We start from the raw sequence: 26750 nt of genomic DNA, 5'->3' as shown, positions 1-26750 counted from the left end.
AAGGAAAAGAGAACAGAAATTGAAGGGAAACAAGTAGGTAATCGTGACTGGCGGACCTCTTACCTAAAACCTGGGTGAACCAGTCACCCAGCAGCACATTAAAATCCTCTCCCTAAAATCCGAGGCAACAAATTGGACAGGACACAAAACCGTAAGACCTTAACCACAGTCGTTGCGTCGTCTTGCAAAATAGAGGGCAAATCCGGTGGCAAGGAAACCACCCCCCTCTGGTCAGAGAATAAAGGACAGTCAAGTAAAATGTGGCGCACAGTTATGAGGTCGCCACAAACACTACAGATTGGGGAGTCCTCCCGCCGGAGTAAAAAACCGTGCGTTAAGGGACTGTGCCCGATGCGGAGGCGGGTGAGGAGAACCTCATCCCGCCTGCATGACTGGTAGGATGTACGCCATGGCCGCGTGGTGGCCTTGACCAGACGCAGCTTATTTTCACCGACTGCCAGCCACTCCTCTTCCCATTGACGCATAACACGAGAACGCAAAAGGGAGGTAACAGCATGGAGGGGGACGGCACATTCAACAACGTGAGGGAGGGAACATGAATCTTTGGCAGCCACATCCGCCAGTTCGTTTCCCCTAATACCCACGTGCCCCGGCACCCAGCAGAAAGAAACCTCCTTCCCCTGCCGTTGCAGGTGGAGTAGGGCATCATGGATGTTCTGGACGACCGTATCCGCTGGGTACAAGTGTTGCATGGTCTGAAGGGCACTCAGAGTCAGAACAGATGAGAAACTTAAGACTGGGAACACATCTCATCTGCTCCAATGCCCGCAAGATCGCAAACAATTCGGCATCAAAGATGGTAAACGCTGCACGAAGCCGTAATTTGATGACTCGATCAGGGAAAACCACAGCACAACCTACAGAGTCCCCCTGTTTAGAGCCATCCATAAATACTGGTACATGGTCAGGATGCTGATTTAAAATATCGTAAAATAAGGAGGTAAAAACAAACTCAGGAGTGCAGCTCCTCCGGTACTCTGACAAGTCTAAAAGGACGCTGGGCCTCTGGAGCAACCAGGGAGGCAGGCGGGTAAAACCCTGGAGTTGGGGTGCCACACGCTCCACACCAACGGACTCAAGCAAATGCTTGGCACGAATCCCAAATGGTCTCGTTGCCCTTGGACGACTGGAAAAGAGACGTTCCATAGGGGGTCGGGCAACAGTAGGGTACGCAGGGGAGGTAGGACAGGCAAGGAATTGACACACCCGTCGCACCATGAGGAGTTTCCGCCGGATGGCGAGCGGCGGTTCCCCTGCCTCAGCACACAGGCTGGGGATGGGACTGGTACGGAAGGCACCAGTGGCCAGCCTGATACCCTCATGGTGTACTGCGTCAAGAATCTTCAGATACGAAGGCCTCGCTGACCCATACACAGTGCATCCATAGTCAAGACGCGACCGGACGAAAGCCCTATAAAACTGCAGCAGATGCGCCCGATCTGCTCCCCAGGACCGATGGCTCAAACACTTCAAAATATTCAGCGCCTTCAGGGCCCGCACCTTGAGGTCTTTAAGGTGCGGCAACCACGACAACTTGGAATCAAAAGTGAGGCCCAGGAACCTCACAGTGTCTCTAAAAGGAAGAATGGTGCCCCTCAGACGCAATTCAGGGGAGGTAAAAGCACGTCGAGAACGATTAAAATGAACACACACACATTTGTCTGCAGAAAAGGTAAAACCCGTCTTCGCAGTCCATGCCTCTAATCGTTTTACCGTAAGCTGCAGCTGCCGACTAGCAGTGACAAGACTGGAGGAAGAACAGAAAACAGCAAAATCGTCCACAAACAAGGAGCACTGGGCAGGACTCCGGATTGTGGACGTGATACTGTTAATGGCGACGGCAAAGAGGGTGACACTTAAAACGCTTCCCTGAGGAACACCATTCTCCTGCACGTACAAATCAGATAGCACATTACCAACCCGATATCGAAAGAGGCGGCGGGAAAGAAAGGACCGAATGAAGATGGGGAGATGGCCACGAAAGCCCCACTGATGGAGTTGATTGAGGATAAGGCGGCGCCAAGTAGTGTCATACGCCTTATTAATGTCAAAGAATACACCTAGACAATGCTGGTTACGTAAGAAGGCCTGCTGGATGACCGCCTCAAGCAGGGTCAAGTTGTCTATAGTTGAACGACGTCTCCGAAAGCCACACTGAGAGTGGCTAAGGAGCTGCCTGGTCTCGAGCAGCCAAACCAGGCGACGGTTGACCATGCGTTCCAATGTCTTCCCGACACAGCTCGTCAAAGCAATACTCCGATAACTACTGGGATGCATTCGGTCCTTTCCCGGTTTGAGGAGGGGAACCAAAATCGCCTCCCTCCACGAGTCAGGGAACGTGCCGGATGACCATATCATATTAAAACAATTCAGGAGTATCCCGTGGTGGAGTACGGCCATTGCCATTGCCATCCGTGATCGCTGTCGAGCTTTGCAACACTTTAAGAGGCACCCATCTGTAGCCAGCCTTTCTACCTTTAAGCGCCTTCGCGCTAAAGCCCGTTATTTAATTAAACAGAACAAGCGGATATGTTGGGAACGATTCGTTTCTTCCCTTGGTTCCACTGTCCCTCTGTCACGGGTATGGGCTACACTTCGCTCTCTCCAAGGTTGCCATCGGCAGTCCACCCTCCCAGGCCTTCACCTCCCAGATGGCATTTGTACGGACCCATTAGTTCTCGCAGAACATCTTGCGACCCATTTTGCTGTGGCATCAGCGTCAGCCTCCTATCCAGCTGCTTTCCTTCATCAAAAACGGCAGGCTGAAGCTGTCACCTTATGTTTCACCCCTTGAGTCAGAATCTTACAACGAACCTTTCACTGAATGGGAATTTCTTTCTGTTCTATCTTCTTCTCATGATATGGCCCCTGGCCCAGATTCCATTCATAACCAGCTGCTTCAACATCTCAGTGCTCCACAACGGCACCATATTCTTCGGGTGTTTAACCGTATCTGGCTCCAGGGTGTCTTCCCTTCTCAGTGGAGGGATAGCATTGTGGTTCCTGTCCTTAAGCCTGGTCAGAACCCCCTATCTGTTGACAGTTATCGGCCAATTAGTTTGACCAATGTTGGTTGTAAGTTACTTGAACAGCTGGTAGCCCGTCGGCTCACTTGGGTCCTCGAATCTCGGGATCTATTGTCCCCTTACCAGTGTGGCTTTCGAGAGGGACAATCCCCAATCGATCATTTACTTCGCTTGGAATCCGCAGTTCGGCAGGCTTTTCCCAGCGCCGCCATTTGGTTGCAGTGTTTTTTGACCTTCGCAAGCCCTATGACACGGCCTGGCGCCATCACATCTTACTAACCCTTCATCAGTGGGGTCTTCGGGGCCCACTCCCGATTTTTATCCGCCAGTTCCTGATCCATCGGTCATTCAGAGTTCGAGCTGGTACTGCTTTTAGCTCTCCACGGACACAGGAGACGGGCATCCCACAGGGTTCTGTGTTGAGTGTCCTTCTTTTCCTCATTGCTATCGATGGACTTGTGGCCTCTGTCGGTCCCTTGGTCGCCCCTGGCCTGTATGTGGATGATTTCTGCATTTGGGTTAGTTCCTTCTCGATGCCATCTGCAGAACGGCAGCTCCAGGTGGCTATACGGCGTGCCTCTGCATGGACCCTCTCACACGGGTTTCAATTCTCTCCTTTAAAATCGCGGGTGGTCCACTTCTGTCGCCGTACTATGGTCCACTCTGATCCAGAGCTCTATCTCGCTGCACAAAGATTGCCTGTGGTTCCACAGTTTCGTTTCCTGGGTCTTCTTTTCGACAACAAGCTCACTTGGATGCCCCATATCAGACTCCTGAAGGTAGGATGTTTCCTTAAACTCAAGGTCCTTCGCTTCCTTGCCCACTCCTCTTGGGGTGCGGACCGTTCCCTCCTCCTCCGTCTTTATCGTGCTCTAGTTCTGTCACATTTGGACTATGGTTGTCAAGTTTATGGTTCAGCTGCTCTTTCCACACTGCACGTGCTGGATCCAGTCCACCATCGTGGTATCCGTTTGGCCACCGGTGCCTTCCCTACTAGCCCTGTTGATAGTCTCCTGGTTGAAGCTGGGATCCCCCCCCTTTCTGTTCGGCGGTCCCAGCTTCTGGTGTCTTATGCCCTTACTATCCGTTCTTCTCCCGCTCATCCTTCCTATTCTATCCTATTCCCAGACCATGGCCGTCGCCCGCCCGACTCCCGCCCTCGGGCGGGTTTACCGGTTGGGCTGCGCCTTGCGTCTCTTTACCGTGATTTTCAGCTTCCTTCTTTGTCCTGTCTTCCTCGCTCCCCCCCCTCCACTCCTCCTTGGTTAGTTCCTCGGCCTCGAATTCGGATGGATCACCGCTGCGGTCCGAAAGATTCCATCTCCCCGGTGGTGTTCCGTACCGTTTTCCACCAAATTTTATGGGAGTTTCGGGATGCTGTTGTTTTTTACACTGATGGCTCTAAATCTGCTGATCATGTTGGGTATGCCTTCACGTCCTCTGTTGGAACGGAAAATCATCTGCTGCCACCTACATGTGGGGTGTTTACTGCGGAATTGATGGCAATTTCCCGGGCCCTTACCTTTATTAAACAATCCTCACACAACCGCGTTTTGTTATGTACGGACTCGATGAGTGGCCTTCTTGCTATTGACCGGTGTTTTTCGCGCCACCCCTTGGTCTCTGCCATCCATGACCATCTCGCTAATCTTCACCGTGCCGCTTGTTCCATTGACTTCCTATGGGTCCCGGGCCATGTGGGTATCCCGGGTAATGAGCTCGCTGATCGTTTGGCTGGGGGAGCAGTTTCTTACCCCCCTTTTTCTGTAACCCCTCCTGCAGCGGATTTACGGCTTCACATCAAATCCCACTTTGCACAGTCATGGGCCAATTCTTGGGAGGCTACTCCACTGTCTAATAAACTTCGTGCCATTAAGGTGAATACAGGCCCATGGCGTTCTTCCTTTCGCCTCTCCCGCAAGGACTTGACCACACTGTGTCGTCTCCGCATTGGCCATACCAGGCTGACCCATGCTTTTCTTTTGCGTGATGAGCCACCCCCGCTATGTGGTTGTGGAGCCTTCCAGTCAGTGGCCCAAATTTTGGTTGAATGCCCCCTTCTTTTGGCTCTGCGTGCTAAGTACAGACTCCCCCACACTTTACCTTTGATGTTGGCTGACGATTCCCGGATGGTCTCTCTGGTTCTCGGCTTCCTCCGGGAGAGTGGTTTTTATTCTCAGTTTTAAAGTTTTTAATCTCCCTCTGGTGTTGGGGCAGGGCGGTGAGAGTTTGGGTGTCTCCCACTGTAGGCAGTGTTCAGAGATTCCTGATTCACCTCCCTGACCGGAATCCTCTTTTCTTCCCATTTTACTCTGTTTTTACCCCTTCTTTTTAAGGCTTGGTTAGTCTTTCTATTCCCATACGTACTTTCTGCATTATAGCAGTTGTACCTTTTAAGTCACAGATAGTCTTGCCTATGTTGCTTCAGCATGGTGTTGGGTTCGTTCTCTTGCCGACTTCCCTCATTTGTTTTTACTAATGACAACGTGACTGCCCTTCTACGTTTTTTCCCTTTTTCCGTTTTATTGTTCTGACTTTTCTGAGATGTCCCGTTAGCAGAATGGAGTCTATTTGAAACAAGGGACTGATGACCTAGCTGTTTGGTCCCTTTACCCTCAAACAACCAAACATCGTTTGGTGTAGGGAGTGCCTATATTGTTGGCGACATCCCATATTGATTTCGGCTTCCCGACCAGTGTTCGGTTTATACTGCGGAGCTTTACGCTGTTCTCCAGGCTGTCCAATACATCCGTCGCCATCAGCGGATACAGTATGTTATCTATTCAGATTCCCTCATGTCTCTGCTCAGTTTCCAAGCTCTCTACCCCGTCCACCCTCTGGTCTACCGGATTCAGGACTGCCTCCACTTGGGGGGCGTCTCTGTGGCGTTCCTCTGGATCCCAGGACACGTTGGTATCTGTGGAAATGAGGCAGCCAATATAGCGGCCAAGGCAGCAGTCTCTCTTCTTCGGCCAGCTATTCGCATTATTCCCTTCGCCGATCTACGGAGCGTTTTATGTCGTTGTGTTGCTTTTTTATGGCACGCACATTGGTCGACACTTCCCCATAATAAATTGCGGGATGCGAAAGCTCTTTCCTGTGCTTGGACCTCTTCCTCCCGAACGCGTCGTCGGGAGGAGGTAATTTTAACTAGACTCCGGATAGGGCACTGTCTTTTTAGCCATCGACATCTTTTAAGTGGTGATCCTCCCCCACTCTGTCCCCACTGCTCTCAGCTATGGACAGTGAGACATCTTTTATTTGAGTGCCCCTATTTTACTCCGTACCGCGCCCGTCTACAGCTGTCGGCTGATACATCTTCCATTTTAGCAGATGACACGCGCTCAGCCGATCGCGTTCTCGAGTTTATTAGTGCCAGTGAGATGTCATTCATTTGAAGCTCTTTTTGGGGACAACCAACCCCCTTCTAGTGTGGTTTTTTAAGCTTTCCCTTTGTTTTTAGTTTATCGATTTTTTTGAGTTTTGTTCCCATTGCTGCTGGTTTCCAGATTCGTTTTTTACCTTTTCCTAAGTCACAGACTGGGCGCTAATGACCGTAGCAGTTCTGCGCCCTAAAACCATAACAAAAAACACGCTTTTGCTGATCATTGGGGCTCAGTTGGAAGCGGGACTCGTCAGTGAAGATACTTAAACCCCAGTCACTGAGGTTCCTGGCCGAAGACTTCTCCGGAGACACTGGACAGCAGTGAGATACTAACATGTCATCTGCCAACCTTACCATCGCCAGGGGTGATGGTCTGGCGTGCCATTTCTGTTTTTTTGTAGTAGGACCTCTTTGATTGTCAGACTCGACACTATTAAAGGACAGCAGTACATCGAAGACTTTCTCGACCTCTTTTGTTGTTCTCAAAGGCAAGCCATCCTGGGCTTGCATTTCGGCAACATAATGCCCCCCTGCACATTGCGAGACTTCTACTGCTGGTCTTCGAGCTTGTCGAACCCTACCATGGCCAGCAAGGTCGCCGGATTTGCCCCCAATTAAGAAAGTATGCAACATTATGAGAATGATCTCCAAACCAGCTAGCGATTTTGACGATATAACGCGCTAACTAATCGGAATCTGGCACGATATCCTTCAGGAGGACATCCAATAAATCTGACAATGCAAAACCGAACAGTGCTTTCGTAAGGGCCAGATAAAGGGTACGCTGAAGTTTGGGGCTTGTCAAGAGTGATCTAGATGAGCAGCATCATGTTGCTAGCAAGACGACAATCTGCCAGACAGTGAAGAAATAAATGTTACTTAATTTTTGCTTATTTGCGTGACATACATTCCTCCTCATGCTATAAAATTCACAATTGTTAAAATTGTATAACAACTTTTTCTTGTTGGAATATAAATAGTTAAAAACAGAATAAATACAAAATTACAAAAACATTTTTACAATTTTTTAAAAATGTTGCACGATATTCTTACTAAGCATGAAACTTCCTGAAACAGTTTCTTCCTGAAACAGTTTCTTCCTGAAACAGTTTCTTCCTGAAACAGTTTCTTCCTGAAACAGTTTCTTCCTGAAACAGTTTCTTCCTGAAACAGTTTCTTCCTGAAACAGTTTCTTCCTGAAACAGTTTCTTCCTGAAACAGTTTCTTCCTGAAACAGTTTCTTCCTGAAACAGTTTCTTCCTGAAACAGTTTCTTCCTGAAACAGTTTCTTCCTGAAACAGTTTCTTCCTGAAACAGTTTCTTCCTGAAACAGTTTCTTCCTGAAACAGTTTCTTCCTGAAACAGTTTCTTCCTGAAACAGTTTCTTCCTGAAACAGTTTCTTCCTGAAACAGTTTCTTCCTGAAACAGTTTCTTCCTGAAACAGTTTCTTCCTGAAACAGTTTCTTCCTGAAACAGTTTCTTCCTGAAACAGTTTCTTCCTGAAGTGAAGCACAAAAACGCCGTACATTCAAGAAATCTCACATTCGTTAGCTTTGAACAACCTGTTCATCTGCGTTTTTTTCTTCGGTGCCCATTTTTCGCATCTGCAAACTATATTTGTATCTTTTGGCCATTGGTGATACTGGCTGAACTAATCTTCTTTAAATTGTCCTCTCTTTCTTCACTTTCCTCTTAATCATCTTCATTTTCAAATCTACCTAGGTTGTTTGTGATTCTTCCGGCGGTGCTGAATATACATCTTGGAGGAGAAACTTCTCTTAAAGTGCAGCATTCTTGTATTCATTGATACAGCAATAGCAGAACCAAAGAAACGGTGCAGTACCCTTATTGTCCTATTCTTCGTTCTACCTGTCGTGGCATATTTTCTAATGACCCTGTCCGTAAGATCCATACTAAGTGAGAGTTCCACATCTTTACAGCGAAAGGACGAGGAATATTTCTGTACTGACCTTGCTGCATGCTCCACTTTTGACAAGTTTCCACAGGATTTACCCCACAGTAGGTAGAAGCCAAAAGAATTGCACGATTATCGTGCCATTTTATGATCGCAATTGTATCAACTCCTCTCACCATTTGGTCGAAACTTCCTCTTCCCACACGTCTGAAAGTCCATCTTTCTTCAAGCCAGTGCTTTTTGGTAACCTTGGGGTCATAATTGTTTTACACCCTCGAATTGCTCTGCGATTGATTAGAGACTTCAGAAGAGGCAAAGAAGTAAAATATCGATCCATGAAAATAGTCATTCCTGCTGGCAATATCTCAGACAACTTCAGTACCACTTTCCCTGCAACATTTAATTTTTCAGGCATAGCTGTCATCCCTGAATTATTTCGTCTCTGTCCACGCTTATACATAAAAATCTAAGTGGAGTTCACTTGATGAAGCAATTACAAAGTTTCAGGCACACAGGTTGAGGTTTCCCTGTAACATAGTTTCATGCAGACTTGCCAATGGAATGGCACCATTTGTTCGTCAATAGAAACCATTTTTGGACGAGGAAGTTGTAGGAACGCTTTTCTAATCATTGACAACATTGGACTTACTTTCCAGTAGCTGTCAGTTTTTTCATTATCAGCAACCTTGAGAGATACTCTAAGGCAGTAGAAACGATCTCTGCTGAAGTTTCTGCAACCATTGGATATCTAGTACATTGTTCCCAACACACCCTAAGTTCAGGAAGACCAGGAAGTGAAATCAAAATACTTGAAGCCCAGTATTTGTTGATTTCATCTGGGGTGGTGTTGAGAGATTTTCCATGTGATGAAACATGCTTCATGTTTTTTTTATGCCCAGTTACTGAAGAAATCTTCTTTTACTCATAAACTTGTTCAAACGGTTTCCTAACTCCTGGACTGACAGATTCTACATCAGAACTTGATGTTAACTTCGTAGCAGTTGAGATACTGGGCGAAAATCTAAATTGAAAGAACAATGTTGCTTAAAAACAATTGTTCCGCAGCAATGCCTGTTAAAACTACTAAAAACATTCTCTCTTCTCACCGAGCGAGGTGGCGCAGTGGCTAGCACACTGGACTCGCATTCGGGAGGACGACGGTTCAATCCCGCGTCTGGCCATCTTGATTTAGGTTTTCCGTGATTTCCCTAAATCACTTCAGGAAATGCTGGGATGGTTCCTTTGAAAGGGCACGGCCGACTTCCTTACCCGTTCTTTCCTAATTCGATGAGACCGATGACCTCGCCGTCTGGTCTCCTTCCCAAACAATCCAATCCAATCTACTCTCTTCTGTGATGCCAGCATTGTTGGATCTCTAGGTGATGGAGTTTCATGAGCTTGTGTTGGCACTACTGAACTTCCATCGTTTGACACTTTTTCAGATGTTGTCAGTTGTGATATGAACTTCAGCATCATCACTGTCATTATCAGTTTCAACGTCAGAACAATTAGCGTCGAAGACCTCATCCAGAAGATGAGCTATTTCTAAATCAGATAGACGTGTCAATGTTTAGATTTTCATTTTTAAATCACATTTGCGAAGTTTTATTTGTATAGAAAGCATCAGAAATGCCTATTCCATTATTAAAGCTATGAAATTATCACTAAAAATAAACGTTGAAACAACGAATAAACAATATAAAATGCAGCCGACCGCCATTTGCTCACAGGCGCATGAAATGTAGACACCCAATGTATCAAATATACGAAAATACGATTTTTCAGAAGTAAAATCGCCTTTCACGTCACTTCCTTTCATAGAATTATGGTCGGGAACTGTTAACAATATTTTAGTATTGCTTTAGGAGCAAATAAACGATGACCAACCATTACTAACCTTTGTTCCTTGTCGCCACTCTTAACTTTCCAAAATAAATTTGTTACTGACTGCTCCTGACACCTAGTGGTCATTCTGAGAACTAAGAGTACGTTGCCTGCTTGTTCTGAAGGGTGCATCGAATACCGTACAGTTGATGCTTTTACAAAAAAGCAGCACACATTGTATAGGAACATCATTTTAATGGATGTATCATATAAGATAAAATGGGTTGCTAGAGGATAAATTCTCTTACGTGGACTGTCAAATTTCATATTTCTTCGCTTTTCTTCCCAATGACTCCTCTAAAAGAACAGATTCCTCAAAGTATGTTGGCCACCATTTACGAAAATAAAAAATTCTGATGCCTATAGGATTAACCGTAAATCGGTTTTTTGTTCAAATCTATCAATTCTATGTATTCACGCAATGAATAAATTGTCTGATGCTCGAATCGTCCCCTTCAAAATCACGATTACATGGCCTGGAAGACTGCCGACGTACGGGATAATAATGGTGTACATTTTGTAAACTTTCAGTAGTAACGAGGATTTGAAGGAAACTAAGCGTTCTGACCTGGACACCCATCAGAAAATGTGTAGGCACCTAATAGAAATTCGTAATTCACTGTTAATTTAGTCTAAAAGAGCAAACTTCATCTGGACTTCTGTTAGCCTCCCCCTCATTATACATACAAAATTTTGCCTTTTTGTTCGTGATATGAATATTACATTATGGTGAGTTGGCTGCAGTATAACGCTTCCTATAGTGGTACCTCCGACAGCTGCAGATTCTGCACATAATCAAAGTGTTACAGCAACTTCATTGTCTCTTTCTACAGGGATTACTCAATGATAACATTTTGCTTGTGAACTTTTTTGCACCCATCCTATCGACTATATAATACTGCTGCTACACATATTGCACACTCATTCAAAGATGTAGTGTTAATCTCTATTGATAAATCCCCACATGTACAGAAGGTATCAGTTTGTGCCCTCATAAATGACAGACTGAACCGCTTTTTAAAAATACTGCAGTACAACGAATAGGAAACCCATTGTCCAGGATACTTAATGACCCAGTCATTAGTTTAATATTAAGCCTCTAACTCAAATATTATACATCTCTCTATGTATGTCTTTTTTGTTGTAAATGAACTTACATGCCCCTTGACTAATGTGCATGCTGGCCCTGGAGCTACCTTTGCTGACGTATTTTCGTCCCCCGTTTCCTTTGGAGACTTTTGAGATAGTAAAAAAGATGTCAAATGCCGAAAGTCAGCTGTTGTCACACCACGATATTTCGATGCTTTAGCCCTTACCTGATGTGTTCCTGAACTTAAAACATATGTAGTGCTGCATGCACGTAGTTCCTTTGCTTCCTTTCCCTACAGATCTCCTCATAACTTGGACCACTTCAACCAGTGCTTGTAAATACGAATTTTGTTAGTCTTTTGTGTGTCTGCTATATAAGTTCATGGATCTCTCTTCACGATTCCCCCACTGACATACCCCTATAATAATCCATTTTACACCTGTAAGAAATAATGGAACTGTTAACGCCATGGTGAAGCATTGTTGTCAACAATAAACTTTTTACAACGAAAACGGGCAGTAAAAATTCAAGATATTCATTTACAATATTATGTGCAGTTTTCTTCTTTATGGAAACCTTAATATATTTGATGTATTGTGAACCCTGTGCTCTTGCTATTGTCAAATGTTCTCGTTTGTGCTTGATACTTTGAACTTCCCTTCGACGTTTTTTTCACTTCAAACAAAAGTTTCCTTAGTTTCAGACGCCATGCTTCCGTCAACATTCAAAGGATGTTAGTGGCGGACCACGTGACCAACATTCACACATTTATAGCAGGAACAACAGATCTCCAGAAGAAGGGTTGTTTCTGGAACAAACTGAAATTTTACATCATTTAGGTCAGTGTTATATTGTAGACGTCTTCTTTCTACATAAAACTGTATGTATTCCCTCTAGAATCAAGAAAATATAAATGTGTCAAAAAGTAAGGTGCTGTTTCTATAGTACATTATTGAAATGGGTTAAGGAACAGATTGGAATGAGGGCTGCAACGACACCGTGGTCAGAAGTGGTGGGATAAGATATGCACATATCGTAGTAGGTGGGTGCCAGGAGGTGCCATATTAGAACTCAGTGAGAAGTTTCCAAATGATCAATTTCCATCCACTACAGTGCTCCATTCACCTCGGTCTGCGTCACAGGGCCCCGCAATGCTGAGGAAGCACCCCATCGGCCTGTGAAATGCAACGCTGTCTCGTGACTGCCCCGCTGAGTTCCGATGATGTCAGAATGGCTGCACGAGCAGCCGACTTAGTGGCCACCGTCCTCGTTGTTTCTGCCCTGCTCCGCTGGGAGCCGTAGGCCGGCCCCGTTGCTGCTTCTTCCTTGCTGGCGTAGCTGAGAAGGCAGCGGCAGTGTCCGCCAGTGATCCGGCGTCCGAATCTACGGCCCACGCCTCGGGAAGTCTCCAGCGTGTGCCAGGAGCCGAGAGGACTGCTCGCGGTAGCGAGCCAGAGAGTGACGTGCCCTGTCTGGCTGTGGACCCCGTGTCGGTCTCAGAGGGTCAAACCAACGACGTGGTCTCGGACGCTGGTGCCCCATCTGTTGCTGAGTGTACCCCAGCCGTGTGACACGCCCTCTGTCCAGGAGAGATGCCACACTTGAATCAATCTCGTTAGAAAATGACTGTGCGCCTCTGTTTTGCCAAGCGCGATGCTTTGCGCCATGTATGTATAACACTTGGGTTGGCCAATGGCCCTCTTCTGCCTGTGACTTGCGCAATGGAAACTGCTGTGTGCGCGCTCTCCAGCGGTTCTACGCCCTTGTGGCCTCTATTTGCCTTCACAACAGCTGGTATGCATAACTTGCTGCAATCCAGCCCCTACCTGACTGTAACTCGTGCTCCAAATATCACACAAAACTAAACTTTCACTATCCTAAACGGCGGTGCCGCTACATTATTCCCCTCTTCGGAAAGACCCCGCCTCCGGGTCATCCTTCAACTAACTCTTAAACTTATTTGGATTGGCACTTATGACATACTTACTATTAGAAAACTTAGACGTGGTCTAGTGCTCCTAAGCACATCACATTAAGGGAAAAGCATAAAAACATCCTTAATAGATGACCACTCCGCTGACTCTTGTTCAACCCCATACCTGCGCCCTCGGTATCCAATCTTATGAGACTTGGACGAGCCCCCGATTCCTCTGGGAACTGGCTCTCCGCCTGATCAGAAAGAAAACACACAACAAAGCTAAGGCTGCGATGACACTTGGCACAGAGGTGCTCAAAATGATCGATATTTGCCATTGCCTTTCCCTATACTGTGATACATGTTGAACAAGCTGTTCGGCTGATATGCGCCCCTCTTGCTCTAAAATGAACTGGTTTACGGATCTCAACAGACCTGGCTCCAGTGTTGATTTAACAAGGTCAGAGTCTGCCTTGGCAGAAACTCTAAAGTTGCTTCTGGCCAGTACAGCTGTGACTGCGTAACATTAAATTGTGTAACTCCTGAAACTGACGCTGGCAGATGGAAGGTTGGTCCTATTACGTTACTTAGTTCCATTGATTAAAATTCCGCTTCCTTAGAGCTCCACACGTTTGGCTTCCGTAAACATTCCTTGCTCGAAACAACTTGTTACTACTACCAAATTCTCGTAGGTGGAGAAGATACGATGCATCCCGACCAGTTGCAAGCTCAATTTTGGCTCCACGATGTCCCTTGGACAGTCTATTCCTTTCCTTTCCCCCTGGCTAAAATTAGCTGCACTGTGCACGTGTCCCAGATTTGTAGCTTCACAGATTTTCCTCCAACATTCAATATTTTTTATCCAAAGTCAACACCGATTGTGTGAATACTTTCATCTTTAAATTTACATTGTATGAACTGGTGGAATAAATAAGACTGTCCTGACACAGAACTGTCGATAAATAAAAATTTAAAATGGAAATCGTACGACTCTGACATCATACAACACATTTATTACGGCTTTGCCGCAAAATTTACGCCGACGCATTTATTTCTCCAGAACTGGCTTCAATTTCTCCTCCAATAACACTCCACATACGTCAAACACTACACTTCCCTTTTCAGTGACCTCGGGACAGGGATCACCATCACCCTTCCTCCCTCTTTAAAAGGACTGCTGCCCCTAGCAAGCTCATGATACTCGAAAACACATACAAAATACAATGCCTAATCAATCTATGCACAACCAATGATACGTAACAAGAAAACAAAAACTATAAATACTCCACTGCTATCTGGGACTCAAAGCATACGGTACTTCATGCTGCACTCTATCTTCCTGGTTTTCTGTGTGTTTAGCACGTCTCTTCACTCTTTCTTCCTCTTCCCTTTCTGTGACATGCCTGGAATCACATCCGGGCAACCCTTGAATGGCCCTAACATCCCGATGTGTAATATCGTTGTTCACTTTGGCAGCTGAAGCTTAACATTAATGGGGGATGTGGTTTCAACAACTTGGTATGGTCCTTGATAACTCGTGAGGAACTTCTTAGTTTTCCCTTTTTGCGTGTAGGGGCTGGACAGCATTAACCACTGTCCCACATTATACTGCGCTAAACGTCTTTTCCGCTTTACTGCGTCTTCCTGCCTTTCCAAAGCCTTTGAATTCGCCTTTCGTAACAGTTTCCAAACATCCCGAATTTTCCTTGTGAATTGATGTACAGATTCACCCGTCCTTCCTTTCTGTAGCTTCACTAAATCAAACGGGGTGGCATTTTTCGCCCGTATACTACCTCACATGGAGACAAACCGGTATTCGTAAGGACTTCAGCATTGTATCAGCATACAATATGCCTCAAACATTCGTCCCACTGATGATGAGTATCCACATAAAAACTCAGCATCTTCTCGATTGTTCTGTGTACCCGTTCTGTCCTTCCATTCGCCTGTGGATGCAACACGCTCGTCCTCAACTTCTGTACTTTCAACAATTAACACAGCCCCTTTGTTAAATCAGACATGAAGTTGTTCCCTTGGTCAGTAATTATTGTCTCTGGTACAGCAAACTTCAAAATCCAGTTATTCACCAAAGCTTACGCGACCATTGCTGCCTGTTGATTTGGCATAGCCACCATCTCCACATACCTCTAAAAGTGGCCTATTATTTTGAGAACGAATCTGTTCCCCGATGGTGTTCGCCAAAAAGGTCCTAGGACATCAATCCCGAGCAAAGAGAATGGACATGGTACTTCCGGTAATCGTTGTAGCTGTATCTGTTTCCGACTCAAATCTGCTCTCTGCGCACATGGTATACAATTTTGACATACTGATCCACATACCCTTTCCTTCCTCTCCACCAACACACCTCCGCCACTCTCCTGTTCGTCGCTCTACACCCTCCACGGCCGGATAACACGTGATCATGTGCTTCCTTTAAAATCTCATCCCTCACCTTCGTTTGCACTACTACCCTTGACCCTAACTTCGTTTCCCTGTACAGAAGACCGTCGTACACATTAAACTGTGGCTGTGGCAGATACAATTTACAATCGTTGTCCGCGTCCTGTAATTTTTGCCATATTGCTAAGTCATAACCAATGACTTCTGCTTTTGCCACCTTCCTGCTTAGTGTATCCGCATTACCGTGCTTCTTCCCAGGCTAGTGCACCACCTCGTAGTCGAATTCACTAAGCCTCACAGCCCATCTAGCCAGTCTAGTGGACTGATCCTTCAACCCCAACAACCACTTAAATGCAGAACGATCTGTCACTACCCGAAATCTCCTCCCATATAAATAACATTTAAAATATGTGATTCTAGAGATTACGCTAAGCATCTCCCTCTCTGTTGTTGAATAATTCTTCTCTGCTGCATTCAACTGCCTAGACGCGTAGGCTACAGGATGTTCTTTCCCATCAGTTTCCTGACTAAGAACGCACCCTAACGCTAGATTCGATGCATCGCATGCTAGTGTAAACTCCTTTTCAGAATCTGGAAACACAAGAAACGGACTGTATGTTAACGCTTCTTTCAGGTTGTCAAACGCTTTCTAACACTCTTCTGCCCACTCAAATTTCACACCCTTCCGTAACAATCGCGTCAACGGCTGTGCTAAATAAGCAAAACCCTTCACGAACTTTCGATAGAAATTGCAAAGTCCGATGAATGACTGCACTTCCTTATCCGTTTTCGGTTCCCGAAAATCCCTTACAGCCTGTACCAACCTCGGATCTGTTCGCACTCCGTCCTTACTGATAATATGACCCAAATATTTTACTTCTTCTAATGCAAAATGACACTTCTCCAAGCTTAACGTCAAACGGGCTGTTCTTAACCTCCTAAAGACTTCCCATAACAGCTGCCTATGTTGCTTGATACTACCTGAAAACACTATGTCATCCAAATAGACCAGACACTGCGTGGCTTCAAACCCCTCAAGGCACTGTCTAGCAGCCTCTGAAAGGTTGCCGGAGCGTTTTTTAAACCGAATGGCATTCTAATGTACTGGTAATGGCCTCCAGGTGTAGAGAAGGCAGTTTTTGGACAATCCTCTGGAGCCACCTCTAACTACTGATAACCACTTGTCAAATCCATCGTAGAAAAGTACTGGCACTGTTCAAAGTGATCCAAAGTCCCCCATATGTTTGGAATGGGGTATGCGTCCGTTACTGTCTTATTATTGAGGTACCGAATAGTCACAACAGAACCTGTATTTCCTAGTTGCATCCGTGGATTTTTAGGCAGAACAACAATGCCCGCTTCCCAGCAACTATTACTATGCTCTATAATACCGTCCGCAAGCTGCTGATCAATGAAATCCTCCACAATCGCCTGCAAATGCTTCGGTATCTTGTATGGTTTAATGTTAACAGGTCCTTCATTCCCTGTTGGTATACTATGTTGAACTACTGGAGTTGCTGGTAACGGCCCTTGTGGAAAAAACAAAACCTTAAGTTCCTACAATAATTCTTCCATATGCTCTCTTTCTCCTCCTTTCAAATGCTTCATTTTTGTCACGCAATGCAGTTCTATCGGCAGTTAGTGGTTGATCGCTTCGCCTACCTCTCGAGCACCAGTCTTCATCTGGCACATCCAAATTTGATACTAAAACTCCTTTCCTCCGCGTCTACAGTGCTAAAATTATCCACGTTCACGCGAACTACTCGCCCGTCGTTCCCCTCCTGTATGCGTACAACACAAAGTATCACAAAGCAACCCAATGGACCTAAAACTTCATTATCCTCCAATGGTTCAATAACACATACAGCACCCATAGGTAAGTTCGACTCCACACTTACACAAAGGGACTTCCCGGGGTCTCTAGACACACACTCACGCGAATTAAACCTTAATGCTAATGTACGCGGTTCAATTGGTTTAATACGTTGAACTCCCCCTCGCGACAGCTCTGCATTGACAAGTTTCCCCTAGCAGAAATAAAATTCCTGTAAGTTCCACAGTTGGTTGTCCAAGATCAATTTTGGCACGATGTTGATGCACGAAATCTACTCCTAGGATCATGTCGTAGCCCTTGCTTACCCATGGTACTACCTCCATGCATGCATTAAATCTGACTTTCCCTATGCGAAAGTCAACTGTCACAGACACCAAAGGTGTGACCACCTTATATCCCAATCCACACAACCTGTAACGTGGTGGGTCTAACTTCCTTCGTCCCATTATATTCTTAGTAGCCACTGACACTTGCGCTCATGTGTCCAACAAAATCTTAACCTTTTTATGTCCTATGGACCCAACCACTGAACATTCCACCTTTGCATATGTATTCGTAGCATTGAAATTAAACGGGAACTCCCTTAGGTGGGTCTTGGGCCCACTCTACCGTTTAACGATTGTCCACCTCCCGTATCTCCACTTCTCCATCCTCCACGCTGCTGATTTCCATCCCTTTCTCTATTCCTCTGTAACTGGGTACATTGGCCCTGAATGTGTCCCGTACGACCACACTTACATTTTATACCCGCTGCAAGTACTGTTTGCCTCCCGTGTACCCTAGTTGCCACATCTATTTCCTGACATTGAATTACCAGTTGAATTGCAGAATACAAATTTTTAGGAGTCCCTTCACGCACCTTCCGTGACACATGCGCCGGTAACCCTCTCAAAAATACATAAAGTACCCTTTGCTCGGCCCCCCCATGGGATCCACAACTCTTATGTGGATACGTGCGTGGCGAGCACGGGGCCCCGAGCCATTTCAGCCTTCTTTCTCTCCCGGGTTGCATTTCCTTTCCCTTCCCCTCCTTTGCCCTCCATGCTCCTTTCCCCTCGCCCTCTCCTCTCCCTCTATTGGTGTCCTTGCTTATGTTGGCCCCCGCTATCCTCCTGGTTCTGTTGGTTTTACACTCCGACTTTGTTGCGTAATCGTCTCCTCCTTTCGGCATTCCTTGGTCCCCCTCTGGGGTTTGACCTCCATTCCAAAATTTCTCTTCCGTAGTGTGAGCCATTTGGGGAAGAGCACCTTACCTTGTGTCTCCGACGTGCGCCCTCCTAGTACATTCCACCTTTTCTTTTACGTCGTCGTCTGATGCTAGGGTGCATAGCCAGCACGGTAGCCAGCCCGTCCGGTGGGGTCGCTATGTACCCTTTTGGTTGAGCCCCCTGAACACACAGGGATCACACTTCTGATACCTGAGCTGTGACCTCCTCATGCATGCCTTGGAGTGGTTGCTCGTCATCCTGGAGCATCGGAACTCCCGGCAATGGCCGCCGTGCCAGACGGCCCTTGCTGTGGCTGGGTGGCGCCCGTGATGAGAGCCCCTGATCGGAGTCGGTGGTATCAGGGCGGACGCTATGCAGATGAAACGCATACGGGTCCAAAACTCTGGCCGTTCTTCTGCGGCCGTCTCTCTGCGTGGAACTGATTCTTAAAGTGCTTCTTCTCTTGCCCCTTCGGCCTCCCCTTCCATGGCTACCCCCTGGGAAGAGGGTCAGGCCCGTCGTCTAGGGGCAAAACCTTTCCCCCGTTATCTAGTTTGCACCAGGACTGATGGAGATACTTTCACCAGTGTCAAACCTTTATTCTTTGTGGAACACATTGAAGACAAGTTTGGCGAAGTGGACTCACTGAGCAAGATGCGGTCTGGTTCGTTGCTGATAAAAACTGCTTCAGCTGCCCAATCTGCGGCCCTTCGTGCCTGTACCCATCTTGGCACAATTCCTGTGTCCATTACCCCTCACCAGTCTCTAAATATGGTACAAGGTGTGAGTTTTCACATCGACCTCATCCTTTAAACTGATGAGGAACTTCGGGACAATCTCGGGCGGCGGGGTGTTCACTTTGTTCGGCGTGTTCAGAAGGGTACTAAAGATAATCGTATTGATACTGGTGTCTTTATCCTGGCCTTTGCAGGGGATACCCTTCCTGAGAAAGTTAAGATCATAGTCTATCGCTGTGATGTGAAGCCGTACATCCCACCTCCTATGCGGTGCTTTAAGTGCTTGCGGTTTGGTCACATGTCTTCTCGCTCTTCCCAGGACCCTCTCTGTGGTGACTGTGGACGTCCACTCCATGAGGGGAGTCCCTGTGTTCCCCCTCCTGTATGTGTAAATTGTCATGGTAGTCATCCTCCACGTTCACCAGATTGCCCAGTATATAAGAAAGAAAAAAAGATAAAGGAGTATAAGTCCTTTGATCATTTAAGCTACACAGAGGCCCGTAAGAAATATGCACGATTGCACCCTGTGTCCATAACATCTAGTTACGCCTTGGTTACATCTTCAGCCCTTCCTCCCCCTTCCTTACCCCCATCCCAGACCCCTCTCTTCCCCCCCCCCTCCCCTGCGGCTCCCACATCTTCTCCTCTGGGCGCTGCTCCCCCTCCCCAGCCGGAGAAGTGTCCCACTCCTTCGGCGTCTGCCAGTCATGGGCGCCTCTCCCGGGATGCCTCTTACCGGCACCTTCCAGGTCAAAGGTCTGCTGCCGCGCGACGACCGCGAGAGCTGCGGTCTGTCGGCCCGCAGGTCGCTCGGTCTCTTTCTGTTCCTGATATTGCTGCAGCTGGCTCCTTTATGCCACACAGTCCTCCTCGATCTCAGTCTGAAAAGAAGAAGAAACACAAGTCCCGGGACAAAGAGCCTCAGGTGTCACCGGAGGTCCCTTCCCCGACTTCACCACCGGATTCTGACCTGTCGTTCATGGATGTCGCCCCCTCATTGTCGGTGACGGGTGGGGATCCGGCGGTATGACTGGATTTAGCGTATTCAGCCCTCATTTAAACCATTGTTCTGTGGTTCTCCAATGGAATTGTAATGGCTACTATCGTCACCTTCTGGAATTGAAATCCCTTCTTTCGTCCTACTCTGCAGCTTGTGTGGTTCTCCAGGAATCTCATTTTACTGATTCTCACTCACCGACCCTCCATGGGTTCCGTGCTTTCTGTCGAAATCGGGTCGGACCCTTGCGGGCTTCTGGTGGTGTTTGTACGTTGGTCCGTACAGACATTGCTAGCATGTGGATTCCTCTCCAAACTACATTCGAAGCGGTTGCTGTTAGGGTCCACTTAGACTCTGCAGTCACCGTTTGCAATCTTTATCTCCCTCCTGACAGGACTCTTACACCTGCTGCCTTAACTGCCCTTCTTCAGCAAGTTCCTCCTCCCTTCCTCCTCCTTGGGGATTTTAATGCTCATCATCCTTTGTGGGGCAGTGCCTTTCCATCTCGACGAGGTCTTCTTATAGACCAATTTATTGCAGACCACGACCTGTGCCTTCTTAATGATGGCTCCCCTACTCATTTCAGTGCTGGTCATGATACCTTTTCTGCCATTGATCTTTCTCTTTCTTCTCCCTCTCTCCTCCCTTCATTACACTGGTCGCCACACGACGACCTTTGTGATAGTGACCATTTCCCGTTGATTATCACGCTCCCTTCCCGCTCCCCGATGGACAGGTTACCTCGTTGGTCTTTCCACCGCGCCGATTGGCCTCTATCCACAGCACAGGTCGTTTTTTCTCCCTCTTTGTCGGGTTGTATTGATGACGTCCTACGTGACGTGTCTGACGCGATTGTTCGCGCTGCTAACTTAGCTGTCCCGCGCTCATGTGGACCATTTCGTCGCCGGCAAGTCCCGTGGTGGAGTACGGCCATCGCCATTGCCATCCGTGGTCACCGTCGAGCTCTGCAACACTTTAAGAGGCACCCATCTGTAGCCAGCCTTACTACCTTTAAGCGCCTTTGCGCTAAAGCCCGTTATTTAATCAAACAGAGCAAGCGGATATGTTGGGAACGATTCGTTTCTTCCCTTGGTTCCACTGTCCCTCTGTCACGGGTATGGGCTATACTTCGCTCTCTCCAAGGTTGCCATCGGCAGGCCACCCTCCCAGGCCTTCACCTCCCAGACGGCATTTGTACGGACCCATTAGTTCTCGCAGAACATCTTGCGACCCATTTTGGAGTGGCATCAGCGTCGGCCTCCTATCCAGCTGCTTTCCTTAATCAAAAACAGCAGGCTGAAGCTCTCACCTTATGTTTCACCACTTGTGAGTCAGAATCTTACAACGAACCTTTTACTGAATGGGAATTTCTTTCTGCACTTCTTCTCATGATACGGTCCCCAGCCCAGATTCCATTCCTAACCAACTGCTTCAACATCTCAGTGCTACACGACGGCAACATCTTCTTCGGGTGTTTAACCGTATCTGGCTCCAGGGTGACTTCCCTTCCTTAAGCCTGGTAAGAACCCCTATCTGTTGACAGCTATTGGCCAATTAGTTTGACCAATGTTGTTTGTAAGTTACATGAATGGATGGTAGCCCGTTCGCTCACTTGGGTCCTCGAATCTCGGGATCTATTGTCCCCTTACCAGTGTGGCTTTCGAGAGGGACGATCTCCAATCGATCATTTACTTCGCTTGGAATCAGCAGTTCGGCAGGCTTTTTCCCAGCGCCGCCATTTGGTTGCAGTGTTTTTTGACCTTCGCAAGGCCTATGACACGGCCTGGCGCCATCACATCTTACTAACCCTTCATCAGTGGGGTCTTCGGGGCCCACTCCCGATTTTTATCCGCCAGTTCCTGATCCATCGGTCATTCAGAGTTCGAGTTGGTACTGCTTTTAGTTCTCCACGGACCCAGGAGACGGGCATCCCACAGGGTTCTGTCTTGAGTGTCCTTCTTTTCCTCATTGCTATCGATGGGCTTGTGGCCTCTGTCGGTCCCTTGGTCGCCCCTGCCCTGTATGTGGATGATTTCTGCATTTGGGTTAGTTCCTCCTCGATGGCATCTGCAGAACGGCAGCTCCAGGTGGCTATACGGCGTGCCTCTGCATGGACCCACTCACACGGGTTTCAATTCTCTCCTTTAAAATCGCGGGTGGTCCACTTCCGTCGCCGTACTACGGTCCACCCTGATCCAGAGCTCTATCTTGCTGCGCAAAGATTGCCTGTGGTTCCACAGTTTCGTTTCCTGGGTTTTCTTTTCGACAACAAGCTCACTTGGCTGCCCCATATCAGACTCCGGAAGATAGGATGTTTCTGTAAACTCAATGTCCTTCGCTTCCTTGCCCACTCCTCTTGGGGTGCGGACCATTCCCTCCTCCTCCGTCTTTATCATGCTCTAGTTCTGTCACGTTTGGACTATGGTTGTCAAGTTTATGGTTCAGCTGCTCCTTCCACGCTGCACGTGCTGGATCCAGTCCACCATCGTGGTATCTGTTCGGCCACCAGTGCCTTCCCTACTAGCCCTGTTGATAGTCTCCTGGTTGAATCTGGAATCCTCCCCCCCCCCCCTTTCTGTTCGGCGGTCCCAGCTTCTGGTGTCTTATGCCCTCACTATCCGTTCTTCTCCCACTCATCCTTCCTATTCTATCCTGTTCCCAGATCATGGACGTCGCCCGCCCGACTCCCGCCCTCGGGCGGGTTTACCGGTTGGGCTGCGCCTTGCGTCTCTTTACCGTGGTTTTCAGCTTCCTTCACTGTCCTGTCTTCCTCGTTCCCTCCCCTCCACCCCTCCTTGGTTAGTTCCTCGGCCTCGAATTCGGATGGATCTCCGCCGCGGTCCGAGAGATTCCATCCCCCTGGCAGTGTTCCGTTCATTTTTCCGCCAAATTTTATGAGAGTTTCTGGATGCTGTTGTTTTTTACACTGATGGCTCTAAATCTGCTGATCATGTTGGGTATGCCTTCACGTCCTTTGTTGGAACGGAAAATCATCTGCTGCCACCTACATGTGCGGAATTGATGGCAATTTCCCGGGCCCTTACCTTTATTAAACAATCCCAACACAACCGCGTTTTGTTATGTATGGACTCGATGAGTGGCCTTCTTGCTATTGACCGGTGTTTTTCGCGCCATCCCTTGGTCTCTGCCATCCATGACCATCTCGCTGATCTTCACCGTGCTGCTTGTTCCATTGACTTCCTATGGGTCCCGGGCCATGTGGGTATCCCGGGTAATGAGCTCGCTGATCGTTTGGCTGGGGAAGCAGTTACTTACCCCCCGTTTTCTGTAACCCCTCCTGCAGCGGATTTACGGCTTCACATCAAATCCCACTTCGCACAGCCATGGGCCAATTCTTGGGAGGCTACTCCACTGTCCAATAAACTTCGTGCAATTAAGGTGACACCAGGCCCATGGCGTTCTTCCCTTCGCCTCTCCCACAAGGACTCGACCACACTGTGTCGTCTCCGCATTGGCCATACCAGGCTGACCCATGGTTTTCTTTTGCGTGATGAGCCACCCCCGCTATGTGGTTGTGGAGCCTTCCAGTCAGTGGCCCACATTTTGGTTGAATGCTCCCTTCTTTTGGCTCTGCGTGCTACGTACAGACTCCCCAACACTTTACCTTTGATGTTGGCTGACGATTCGCCGATGGTCTCTCTGGTTCTAGGTTTCCTCCGGGAGAGTGGTTTTTATTCTCAGTTTTAAAGTTTTTAATCTCCCTCTGGTGTTGGGGCAGGGCGGTGAGTGTTTGGGTGTCTCCGACTGTAGGCAGTGTTCAGAGATTCCCGATTCACCTCCCTGACCGGAATCCTCATTTCTTTCCCTTTTACTCTGTTTTTACCCCTTCTTTTTAAGGCTTGGTTAGTCTTTCTATTCCCATACGTACTTTCTACATTATAGCAGTTGTACCTTTTAAGTCACAGGTGGTCTTGCCTATGCTGCTTCAGCATAGTGTTGGGTTCGTTCTCGTGCCGATTTCCCTCATTTGTTTTTACTAATGACAACGTGACTGCCCTTTACGTTTTTCCCTTTTTCCGTTTTATTGTTCTGACTTTTCTTAGATGTCCCGTTAGCAGAATGGAGTCTATTTGAAACAAGGGACTGATGACCTTGCTGTTTGGTCCCTTAAACCTCAACCAACCTAGAACAGTTAGCAGTGAAAATTAGGAGTCAGTGAGTTTTCGGTAGGTTCATGTTACGTCATACATTGTTGGGAACTAAATGCAGCTAACGTCGAATTTTTCTTTAAACTTGAAATACTTGAAATGAGCTGCATATTTTAATGTTGAAAAAATGGGTTATATGCAAAGCACCGACTTTAGCTCATGCTCATAATGAAAGTGAAATATTCATAACTTCACTCATATTTCAAAAGTGGCTGAACATAGAAATGAGTTTAGTAAAAAACCACACAAAGTGGACAGTATTCTGCCATACAGTTAACATGCGGCACTTCTTATATGCTGCAGTGTGAATATCTAGAGATATTTTCAATGAAATAATGTAATTAATTTGTTGTAATGAGGTGGTGAAAGACTGAGTGTGGGTTTCAAACAAAATGAGTGAATATGATTTATTTTTATACAGAGCTCGAGTTTTTCATAAGCTGTTGGCCTGACTTATTCTACATCGTTTGTTTAGTAATACTATTTCGAGGTTACGTCAGTTAAAACCGCATTATTATGTTGGTGAGATGTTTTGGTTAAAGTAGCTTATTCTAACCTGCCATCAGGATTATTGAGGAACACTACATAGCCGTGCATTACAGTGTATGAAAACTTGAAATTGTTGGGGACAAGTTGTCACTCCACAAATGACCAACAAATTGCTCTGGGTATGAAGTGGATGAGCAGTGTGTGGATTACACACATATGTGAGGTAATGAAAGCTGTTAAATATTGTTCAGTCCTCAGTACAGCGGTATCTGAAACAGAATATTTGCGATTGAGAACACTTTAGCAATAACATTCTGGAATTGTATTTTTTCAGAAGCTTTCGCCACTAAAATTTCTCAAAGAATGTTTATTTATTCGCAGGACATCCAGGAGTTCATGAATGGAGCAGAACATGGAGTAATTCTATTCACATTCGGTTCGACAATATCAGCAACGGATTTGCCAGCAGAGAAACGGAAGGCCATAGTGGAAGCATTTGCAGAACTACCTCAACGCGTACTATGGAAGTGGGAGGACGATGAGTTGCCAGGAAAGCCACCCAATATGATGGTGCGCAAGTGGCTGCCCCAATATGACATACTAAGTAAGCAAATAGTGCAGTCACGTTTCTTACATTGGCGAGGTATTTTTAAATTCGTGAACTCAACAGTCGAGTCCACACGACTTACCACAATCTACAGTACATGAAATGGATAAGACAGTCCTTAAAGTTCGCCATCTAGCACAAAGGTTTCTTCCTCGCTCGAAGCTGCACTTGCTGATAGCTTTGTATTCCTAGACAGAATTCGTTGATAGAGCCCTTGTATAATCAGAAACTGCCTTATTATGCTTCTAGCACTAAACATTAAACAACTACTGCGGCGCTGCTGGACGCGGTATTATTCGAACCTAACGTTGGAATGGATGGACAAAATGCTAGGGACAAGAAATCTGTTAACTTACAGGGATTCAGAATGTGGGTTTGTAACATGGGTGGTTCCGATTTCGCTCTGAACTTCACTGTAGCCACAAGTAGTAGCACACCTCTTACACCTTACAGCTATTAACATGCGACGTATCACAGTGGGTGAAGGTAAATAGCATACAGGAAATTCCTTAAACACGCATGGTACCTTGTAAATAACCCGTAAGAATAAGACTGTAAGTCAGTCACTGAATGCCTGAGCGTGCGCCACCAGTGCACCCACTAAAATTCTGCGCCCTTAAGTGTCTTAGCTACGCTAAAGGCTTCAGATTCTTTGGACAGATGGAGTTTTAGGATTAATTCCATGACATCCACAATACCGTGATACTTAGCTCCCTGTGAAGGTGAAGGGCACCGTGGGTTAAACTTTCTGAAGCAATCAGTGCAAGTGGTCTACTTTCCAGTTCTACAGGGTGTTCAAAGCTTTTGGTTCCACAACCGATTATATTGAGATAGGGTACCGATGGTCGGAAATACATGTTTGTGTTACAGATATAGAAAGCGAGAACTGCATAACACAGCTCATAGTAATCGTTCAAGCGATGACCACTAGTCTCAATGCATGTATTGCAACGGTGCATTCAGTTCTTCCACGCACTCGCATAGAGTTCGGGTATCTATTGTACACTGGAACAGGCAGTGGGTGATACACAGGCCACATTCCTGACCACCAGACAGACGTACTGTACACAGC

General features: G+C 46.8%; 1 protein-coding gene across 1 annotated transcript in view; it reads left to right on the top strand.

The window, feature by feature from the left end:
* LOC124795404 overlaps positions 1-26750 on the top strand; it is a 332223-nt gene that overhangs the window by 265554 nt on the left and 39919 nt on the right. Inside the window, exon 7 of the mRNA XM_047259426.1 lies at positions 25453-25675. Within this exon, the coding sequence (XP_047115382.1) occupies positions 25453-25675 (223 nt within the window). The remainder of the gene's footprint in view (positions 1-25452; positions 25676-26750) is intronic.

The sequence above is a fragment of the Schistocerca piceifrons genome, chromosome 4 (assembly GCF_021461385.2).
Source record: "Schistocerca piceifrons isolate TAMUIC-IGC-003096 chromosome 4, iqSchPice1.1, whole genome shotgun sequence".
NCBI classification, from domain to species: Eukaryota; Metazoa; Arthropoda; class Insecta; order Orthoptera; family Acrididae; genus Schistocerca; species Schistocerca piceifrons.
This window is presented reverse-complemented; position numbering and strand designations above follow the sequence as displayed.